At 31.6% G+C, this 10740-nt stretch overlaps 1 protein-coding gene across 3 annotated transcripts in view; it reads left to right on the top strand.

Annotated features, from left to right (window-relative positions):
* Positions 1-2311: 2311 nt before the first annotated feature.
* The window catches only part of LOC106459654 (14-3-3 protein zeta-like), a 15543-nt gene continuing 7114 nt past the window's right edge, over positions 2312-10740 (top strand). Inside the window, exons 1-4 of one of the 3 annotated variants that reach the window (XM_013919293.2) lie at positions 2312-2477; positions 3470-3780; positions 8943-9066; positions 9730-9893. In XM_013919293.2, coding sequence (XP_013774747.1) covers positions 3487-3780; positions 8943-9066; positions 9730-9893 — 582 coding nt within the window. In that variant the 5' untranslated portion in view covers positions 2312-2477; positions 3470-3486. Of the gene's footprint in view, positions 2478-3044; positions 3117-3201; positions 3360-3469; positions 3781-8942; positions 9067-9729; positions 9894-10740 lie in introns of those variants that run through there. The other 2 variants (XM_013919292.2, XM_022386183.1) reach the window with 2 other exon arrangements.

The raw sequence follows: 10740 nt of genomic DNA, 5'->3' as shown, positions 1-10740 counted from the left end.
TAAAAGTTCAGCTAGAAAACGTGAAGTTAGCCGGAGTGTAAGTGATTAGCCATAACGGGCAACATTTTAGAGTGAGTTTCACAGTTTAATGGAGATAAGGAGAATAATTTGTCTTGTGAAAGGGTGTTCTAAATTAATTGAACCCGCCTATGTGGACTTTGACGAAATGAGACAATTATTTAAAGTTCGAGATACAACTGTGGTAACCCACGGAGTAGCGTAAATGAATATATCGCAGATCGTACAGTAAGAGACAAAGTAGAGAAAAATAGTTTGTCTTATCAATTGGATTCTAAAGTAATTGAAAAGACTAAGTGGACTTTTGAGAAGAAAAGAGAATTATTTAGAGTTTTAGATAAAACTGTGATTTTCTATAGTGTAAAGAATTTTTGTGCATACGTTTGACTTGTTTTGAATATATTATTTTAAAACAAGTGGATTGTGGGCTGTCCGTTTATTGTTCGAATTTATTGCCAGCAAGTCACAGACACCTACTGTAGAAGAATCCTAGCTCACATATACATAAAACCTTGACAACAACCAAAGGAGAATATTTTTAAGCCAGTGTAAGAAATTTTACTTAAGGGTGTAATATGACAAAGCAACTTATGCATTTTTCATTACTCTTTGATTGATAGTACTATATTTCTATTTCTGGCAAAGCTACTAAGGCTATATGCCGCCGTCCCTAATTTTGAACTACTGACCAGATGGAAGGCAGTCAGTCAGCAGCACCCTGATTCCCCCAGCTTAAAGTAGAGGACGAATATCTTATGGTATCGCACGGGTTTGAGGCCGGCTCAACAGCTCTGAAATTCAGAGCTCTACGACAGGGTAAAACCTCTGACCTCTTTCATTGTTGTACAATTGGATGTTTGTTGCGGTGTGGTTTGCCGAATGTTTGTCGTCTTGCTTCTTCTCTTCAACGACATCATCAGCCTTGATGTTCTCTCTACCTCCTGTTCCTCCAGACACTTCTCCAGTCTTCATATCCGCCATAGTGAAACATATGATCAATCTTTCAAAATTTATCAAATTCACGAACTCAGCAAACAATTTATCGCGAGCGGGGTGAAGAGAAATATCAATATCCCTGAACACCCAAGTCTGGGAAAGTTACTTTCATTTAATAACTAAATACCTGTCACTAAATCTCCTATGTTGTCAGGGTAAGCAACCTACAACATTCAATTGTAACACGATCTTTACTGCCTGACGAAGTGCATCTGCTCGTAACGTCGCAGAAAATAAACAAAAAAGTTTTCATTTAGACGTGTCAATATATTCTTTATTATATTTTATCAAACCTACAACATTAGTCTTTGTATGTTTATTTTCTAGTAGCTAACCTACTGATTACTAATTTACAACGTCTTATCTGTTGCTATCTATAGTGAGACTGTGTTTTTAATGTGTCGGAACCAGGAGTTGAACTTTAGCCGTTTTTATTGCCAAACTTAGATACCACTCCTACAGTATACAAATTGTGAGACACAGTGGACTTCTTGCTCTCCAACTAGACCTTCATAGTCGACGTTTTTCCTTCTATTTTGTTTGTAATTTCATGTATAATCAAGCTTGTTATGTGTTACATTAACAATACGTTATGCAAATAGAAAAAAGATAGATTATGATGCTAAAACATATAAGTTCAAAATTTCGTTGGTGCAATCAAACATTCACAATTTTTTCCAGAGATGTTATTATAATTCACATATTTTATATCTTTATTAGCAGATGAATAGATTGCTAAATACCATTATAAGTCCTGAAGCTTTTCATAGTTACTTTAGTCGAATGGTTTATATATGTTGACCGTAATATTATGTAGTATTCGTATAGAATAATATTATATGATGCTAATTTAATTAAACTCTTTTTAATTATTTCTTTACACTTAACATGGTCATCGTTAGAGGGCAGTAGTATGGCGCGAAGTGAATTATATTTCCAAATGTTAATTATAATAAATTATTGCTACAAAAAAAGTACTCTTGTAAAACTCTTTCTTCAAATTTCGTATATACTCATGGTATCACATTTTTAGGTACAGTTTTTCTGAGTTATAGTGCGTATATTAAACCTGATATGTTAGATAACATCTATAAATTTTAACATCATCATGATTACGTTTTTTATTTTGTTAAAAAATAATCCAAGTTTCTGTGAAATGTAGATTATAACAATATTTACAAATTCAGTTTTTCGATAAACTTATTTACATTAGTTCCCTTATATTTATTAATATAGGTAATAGTTTTCGTTATTCTTACGTTTTTGAACTATATTTTTACTATCGTGTAATCGGATTTCTTGAGTCATTGTAGAAAGCACGTCAGTCGGCACTTGTTCTCCGCTCTTATTCTACTCTTGCAGCAGACTCTGTCGGGTGTGCCTATTCGTCATACGAAAGTTGAGCTTGGGTCCCTTTTACAGTAGTTTCTCTTTCAGAGTAGTTATACTGCTAGAGTACTAATGTAAGTATAGAACTCTCTGTGTTTAAGCTTAACATAATCAACTGCTGGATCTTCTTTTTTTCAATTACGAAACACTCACTTTGACTGGTACAACTTTCATATTAATAATTAAGTGACACTACCGAAATTAGGCATTTCCTATCATATACATCTATATATATATATATATACATATGTATATATATCTGCAATTGTTATAGTATAAGCATAAATCTCTAAAAATAAGTTTAAGTTCAATAAGAACAATTGATAAAATGATCTTGTCAGTATTAAGAGTAAACAATTACCGCGAATTAGGAGTGCAGCAAGTGAAATAGTACACTCCAAGTTACATGTCATGAGTCAGAGGAGTGGTATGTAGACAGAATTTGTGCTAGAATGTATTGACAAAAGTTTATATATTACAGATAATTGAAACGGATCGAATGTGTAAAATTATTGCATTTATGGACAACTATATTTGTGTTAAATTAATCTTATTCATTTTTACAAAACCGAATGTATGAGAAAATCTCACGAACACGATAGCTGTCACTAGGCAACATATGACGTCATCCTTTCTGCGCTCACTTTTGTAGCCCCGTAAGTATTAGGGATTCGATAGTCGGATTACTCAGGAGTGGGAAATTTTGGCGTTTGGTAAATTATATATTTTTTGTCACTTTTTGCATCATTATCATAACATATAAATGAAATAACTAAAATGACAAATTACGTTAGAAAATACTGATGGTAAGCTTTTACTACTATAGACGTGAGCGTAAAAGTGGTGTTAAGTTACACCACGAGGTTGTGACTGTTTTATAAGCTTTCAAATCCGCCATTTTGATTTGTAACATCGAGTAGAAATTTCAATCTGAACTTTACATCGACGTTGCGCAGGTTAGAGGAATTCTAAATTAGTGATATAGCACTAGTTGTTATATTTCTTTAGTATGTATTGTAAGAAAGTAATAACTTTGTTTTGTAATTCTAAATATCTTGCATTGCAGTTCCACAAAATCACACAATGGATAAAGACGAGCTTGTTCAACGAGCAAAACTTGCCGAACAGGCGGAAAGGTACGATGATATGGCAGCAGCAATGAAACAGGTTACAGAAACGGGCGTGGAACTAAGCAACGAAGAGAGAAATTTGCTTTCGGTTGCCTACAAAAATGTCGTTGGAGCTAGACGGAGTTCTTGGAGAGTAATTTCAAGCATAGAACAGAAAACAGAAGGAAGTGAAAGGAAACAACAGATGGCCAAAGAATATCGTGAAAAAGTTGAAAAAGAATTGAGAGAAATATGTTACGATGTTTTGGTAAGACTAACCTATTGGCTTGTTAATTTGTTTGTTATTACTAAATACTAGTATTACACAATGTAACTGTTACTACTAGTAGTCAGTTTTGGTAAATTAAATATATAATTGACATAACATAACGTTTTGGGACAACAAGAGATCTATTGGTTCATCTCAGCTGTTCCATGCTCTAAACGAAATTAAAATAATTTTTTAAAAAATCTTAAAGCCATCCCTCGTCATTCATATACTTATCAAGCTTTCTCTTAAACTCACTTAGATTTACTGTTACCACAACATTGGAAGGCAACTTATTCCACAGGCCAACCACCCTGTTACTGTGTTTGGAAAATGAAACTGTCTTACTTGAAGATGACTCCTACCCTACCAAAATTTCTATATGTGTCCCCTATTCCTGTTATCCTCACTGGTAAATATGATGAAAGATTATGTATCAACACTATCAAGTCCTTTTACAATCTTAAACACCTCATCAGATCCCCACTATTCTTTTTTCAAGAGAGAAAAATTTGAGAGATTTCAATTGTAGTAACTCTCCTCAATGTCTTGCCTAAGGTAAGGAGCCCAAGACTGAACACAATATTTCAAATGTGGCCTAACCAATGACCCTTTCAATGAAGTTATAACCTATTTGCCCTACCACTAGCAACAACACACTGCTTGGATGGCTTTAGAGATTGATCAGTCATTACACTAAGATCCCTTTCTTTCGTGACACTGTTAAGGTTATTCCCATCCATATTATAGTTATAATTCAAATTATGATAACCCATATTCATTGTCTTGTATTTGTTACAATTAAAACCCATCTAATGCAGCTTAGGTTATTATTAGTTTGAAAGTTTGTTATTGTATCTGAATTTATATTGAAGTTTCAATGTTACTGTTAATGCTGAATAATAATAGCTTAACAATGTTACTTATCATTGTCGAATTTTAAATGGGTTGAAGTTTTGGAAGTCCTCCAATAAATAAACGTTTTGATAGATAAAAACTTGATTAGTTCATGACTAGCACCGAAAGTGAAAAATCTAGAAGACCTGATTGTCCAACGTACCAGCTCATCTTGTATTCATCTATTCCCTTGTTAAAGTTTTCATTTATCTTGGCTCAAATTTTGTACTGTATAAATTTGATTATCCACATATTTTTACACTGTGTCGGACCCTGACCCTGTAGGTTTTTGAACTACTGTAAGCTTGATACCAGTAGCTTCAACAGAAATTAAATCATCGAACTTTCCATGCATCCAGTATACGTTTTTCTGTTTTGTTGTTTGTGTTCATGTTTGGCTGTTTACGTGATTGACACTCAGTTTTTCAATCATACTTTTATAATGATCATGGAATGTGATCATCTTGACCTTCTAAACCCAAATTAAATTTCTGGCTGGTTTCTGTACAGCGTATTTAGCCTGTAGTTGTTTTTAATTGTCAGTGTTTCTACAGAGTCGAAAGTGTTAATGAGATTGACAGTTAAGTTCCAGATTTATATAAGTAAATAGTATGTTTCGAAGCCATTCAAGCAATTTAAGTGTAGCAAACTTGCTTCCAAAAGAAAACTTAGTTTCACATTTAGATATATAATCATGATCATATCTATACCTGCTTTAAGTATCGTGCTGAAATCTGCCTAAATAACAAAGTTAAGCCAATGTGAGAACTAAAAAAGGGCAATAAATTTACTATTTCATTGATCAAACCATTGAATTAAAAATAATTTTAGCAACAATTTAAATTTGCATTTATGCCTCCAACCCTAGTCATATTCTTGTATTTAAATACAAATTACAAGCCAATAGTGACAACATTTAAGCATTATCACCATGAGTTTAATTTTAACAAGGGTTAGCTCATAGGATATGAATGATGAAACTTGTGAAAACCTGCTAATGTTTTCCCAGTGTAGTGTGTTGTTTTTAGGAAAGAATAAGCTGTTTATTGTACACGCCTGACAATAAAATTAAAAATAAACTATATAATAAAAGGTAAACAATTAAAACTGAAAAGAAAATTGAAAATCATAGAAAATTATTACTACAAGAAGGAAAAAAAGGGTATTGTTTATTTTCTTTCATAATTTTCAAGCTTTCATTTTACTCTTCATTGAGAACTTAGCTGCAGTTAGTGTTATGGTAGATTAAAATTAGTTTTACTGAAAAAATTGATGTTCATTTAGGATGATCTAGAGGTTGTGCAAGTGAAATATGCATAACAAGATGACAAGTATTTTTATTCTTAGTATAAAAATCACCTTGCATTCAGAGTCAAATTTTTACTAGAAATACTTTATTCAAAAATTAATTATTTTTTGGTACAACGCTGTTAATGTTTACTTAAAGCTTGTACAGAAAGGTGTTTAAAGGGTTAAAAAAATTTTATTTTTTTTGAAATTATTTTTTAAAAGGCCATGCACATGACATTTTAGAAATGTCTATCAAATTACAAATAAGAACATTTGGTAACTTAATGAAATATTACCCTCATAATACTTGTAAAGTTAAGGTCTAAGCAACCTAATTTTATCTTCATGTGACACTTTTACAGTGTTTTCATCTTGGATAGTGGCTTTCAACCTTTTTTTTGGCAGCATGGATCAACACAGTCATACATTTTTTTAATTTTGAGGACATAATTCACACAAAACCCCATGAAACACAACACAATTAGTGGTCTTGATTTTAGAAAGAAATTGTTACTTATTTTCACGGAACCAGTAGGACCTGAACTGCAGTGTTTGCAATCACAGCTCTGGGGAATATTTTGTTAAATATCAATAGTGGGGTTGAAGTTAGCTATGTGCATCTGTTCACTCGTTGTTGTGTTTTCTTTCAATAGTGTTTTTTATTGTTTGAGAAGTTGTGCGTGATTAAAAAGGAACTCCATTCCAAGAAACAAAATCTCTTGAACCAATATGCATGACTGTCAGTCCTTGACACTTGTAGGTTCCAAAGACATCAATTGTTATTATTTGAGTGTATTAATCCAGCCTTCTTTTATGAGCTGTGACCCAAGTCTCATCCAAATAATAATAGATATTTCCTAATATCTCAAATATGTCTACACTTTCTTCAAGAAGTGGTTTTTAGCTACTTTTTAATTTTCACTACTTGAAATCATTCATATATTGCCTTTTGATATGGCAAGTTATTTTTTCTTTAAAATAATGTAGCAGTATTAACATTGTAGTTTTGAAATAGCTATCAAATACAAAACTGTTGTGTATTTATAGTGTGTTATGTGCTTTATTACACTTTATAGTGAGTTGTCATTAATCGTAATAAAACACGTTATACCTGTAAGGCACCATTAAGACCAAGTTGTGCCATTACGAACCATTACTGAGAAACTAAGGCTGCAGTTCATTGCTTTTTGATATACTGATTGTTTCTTGTAGACTTGTGTGAAAATTTGTTGAGGGTACTTTCTTATATTTAAAGCTTGTGTAGGCATGGAAAGTTTTATAACTGTTTTTGGAAAAACCTGGTTTTATATTATTTTAGACCAAAAAAAAGTGCATGTTTAGCACCCCATCTACTTCCATTATTGCAGCCACACCCCCATGTTTTTGGGTGATTTTCCCTTCTTTTTTTTATTATCTTTTAATGATCAGACAAAAGAAACAAAGACTTCTGAATAAAAAAATTAGTTGATTCATTTTGCTCTTTATTTGTCATAAATTCTGTATCATTTTGATGAAAAAATGTAACAAAGATGACTTCTTTTTGACAAGGGACCCTTTGAAAACAAACAATCGTGAAGGAAAAAAAGGTCATTAAAAAGTATCTCTTCCTCCCTTGTTTTCAAAACTCCTGACACTAAATTTTTTTACTTTGCCTTAACCAGTGTTGTTTTTTTTGTTGTTGTTATTGTTTTTTTATTGGAGTTGCATGCAACCATCATAGTATGAAATATTTCAGTATTTTCTGCTACTAAATTATTTAGAATATCAGAATTAGTCTGAAAAAAATCTAAAATTGGTAATGATGGTCTGAATTTGTTGGTGTTTGTATAAACTTTAACACTGCTTCATCAAATATTAATAAAAGAAAGCAGCCTTGTTTACAGTATTCTAACTAATTTAATGAATGCCAAAAAGATAATATAGCAGCTCCACCTAAATTTATATAAAAGTAGTAAACGTGAACTCATGGCAATAAATAATATCATAGTGTAACTTGTGCATTGCCGAAATATCTATGATAAAGAAAACAAACTCATTTGCACTACCTTGAGAATGATGTTACTTGGGAATCAAGCAGGGTTAATCAGCTACATTGTTAAACAAATGCCTATATCTTTTTAGCATAATCCTGTTGATTTTGCTTTTATAAATATAACTTTTTGGCCATAGACTTTGCTCTTCAACTTACTTACAAGATGCTTTCAAAGTAATTAAAAAATAATTAACAGATATGTTAAAATTTAATAAAATTCCATAGAAATTGACTGCCACACTAGAGATCTTTCAAATGAAAGTGGTAGCATTAAATAATTTATTGTTTTCCAGGTGGCTACAGTCCCAACAGTGCTTAGCTATTCCTCAGAAGCTGGAAAGTTAATAATAATAATATAAATTAATCCATTCCATGCCTAAAAGGCATGTATTGCTGGATTTTAACTCCATTTCCAGTGGCACAAGCCAACGAGAATAGTGACCCATTTTTCCTTTGATGAAATGCCAATGCAATGAGGAGTACCTCCAGCTACTAACTGGTAACCATTTCACAGTTGGATAGTGTCAAGCACGCAACCACTAGGCAACTTTTTGGTTATGAATCATAAGCACAATCACTAGGCCACACCATATCCCATCAAGTTTGTAAGGTCAACCATAATGATCAGAAGCCAGAGGTAAAATAAGAAAAAAATTTACATGTCCAAAAAGGGACTGATTTAAATATTCCGCATAACAATTATTAAGCAAAAAATGATATGAGAAAAATCTACAAATACTTTGATATTCTCTACTGTCTGTATGAAATTTATATTTAACATTTAGTTATTAAAATATAAATTGTTAAACAAACAAAATAACATAATGGTTACATTCCTGTTTGTGATTTTTTTCAGTATGTAACATCCTGTTTAGCTCAAAGAAAGGTGTATAAATCCCAATAGACACAGTCATCAGAACCTTAATATTTTGTATATTTTTAGGGACTGTTAGACAAGTATTTGATTCCAAAAGCAAGTAATGCAGAAAGTAAGGTGTTTTATTTGAAAATGAAAGGTGACTACTACAGGTATCTTGCAGAAGTTGCGACAGGAGATCAAAAAAACAGTAAGTTTTTAAGTTTCCTATCTGGGTCTTTTGGAACACAGTTAATCCTTTAGGCATTCAGTGCAGTATATCTCTAAGGGTAAAATTTATTTTAAAGTTGCTAAATGTATTGTTCAGAGAGTAATGAATATTTAACATCCATCAGTTATATTGAAGCATTTAAATGACTTGTTAAAAGGTTTAAAGTGTAATTGTTTTATACTCTTTAATTTGTAATTATTGTTTATTTTTCTTATAAGACTACTCTGTTTAAGACAAACTGCAATATTGAGTGTTAGATGTCAGTATATCCTTAATATTTCTTTTAAATCTTAGGTTATTTAGTAATATCCATGGTCATTACTAATAATGATATATTGTGATATTTATGAGAACAAAACTTCTACTAGAGATTTATATAAGAACTCTTATTGTAAAATAACTGTTATTAGTATTACAATTTATATTACTGGTATAGTTTCCAAAAGTTTTTCAACACAGCTGGATCAAACATGACAGGTATATAATCTAATCTTTCTCTTGTTCATTTTTTGTTTGCATGAGTTGTAGTTATCATTCATGACCACTTGGTTCAACTTTTGTTTTAAAGATATGATAATTTGGAAAAACAAAATTATATGGTTTTTCTTTTTCTTGAGGTTACTGATTTTATTACTGTTGTAGGTGTTGTAGATGAGTCACAGAAAGCATACCAAGAAGCATTTGACATCAGTAAAACCAAAATGCAGCCCACACATCCAATACGACTAGGCCTTGCCTTGAATTTCTCAGTTTTCTATTATGAAATACTGAATTCACCAGACAAGGCGTGTCAGTTGGCCAAACAGGTAATTTATTTGTACAAGAACTATAGAAAAAAATTAAGTTTTCTTTAGGTAGCTCTAAGACATCTTAGAAAATTTTGATATTCATGCTGAAAGAAAGGTTAAGTTTAAATTAAAAAAGATCTTGAGTTTTCAGTAAGCTAAAGTGTTCTTATAGTTGTACTCTAGGACTGTTCAAAATATTTCTCTTTCATTGCATAGGGGGGGTTATTGAGTGTATTGTCAAGGTGTGTTTAAAAGGTTTTTTCAACCAAACTTAACTTTTTAAAACTGGTTTTAATGCAAATACTCTTTGATTTTTTAAGCCTTGAATGACATAAATTTTCATACCCAATAATTTATTGAAATGAGTAAAGATGTGTTTTTGAAAAATGTTTTGGTTAATCATAAATATGGAGAACTTGAAACAGACTAAGCTTACTAATTACCCCACTATTTGTGATTTCAACAGCAACCACTCAATACATACTAAATTAAATATCCATCCTCTCTGTTTACGTCCAATTCCATATATTTTGTTTCAAATCCAGAAGTTCAAGAACTTAGACTAGCTGAATAAAAATTGTAATTATCTGCATTATATAATAGGTAGGGGCTTTAACTCTTTCAGCATGGGCTCGGTCCCTGGGACCGACCTCGTAACCATTTTGTGCTTGTTATAGTTTTAAATTAGTAAGCGAATGTTAAGAAATTTGGCAGATTATCAGTAAACATTACAATGTTTTCATATGTAAGATATCAAATTTTTTTATTAAGCCTTAAGGTTTGTAAAGCAATGTTTTTCTTGTGTCTTTTTTTTTTTCTTTTTGAATGTTGCCTATCTATCATGCAAAGTAATATTCATTTTAAG

Source organism: Limulus polyphemus, unplaced genomic scaffold (genome assembly GCF_000517525.1).
Source record: "Limulus polyphemus unplaced genomic scaffold, Limulus_polyphemus-2.1.2 Scaffold643, whole genome shotgun sequence".
Taxonomy (NCBI): Eukaryota; Metazoa; Arthropoda; class Merostomata; order Xiphosura; family Limulidae; genus Limulus; species Limulus polyphemus.
This window is presented reverse-complemented; position numbering and strand designations above follow the sequence as displayed.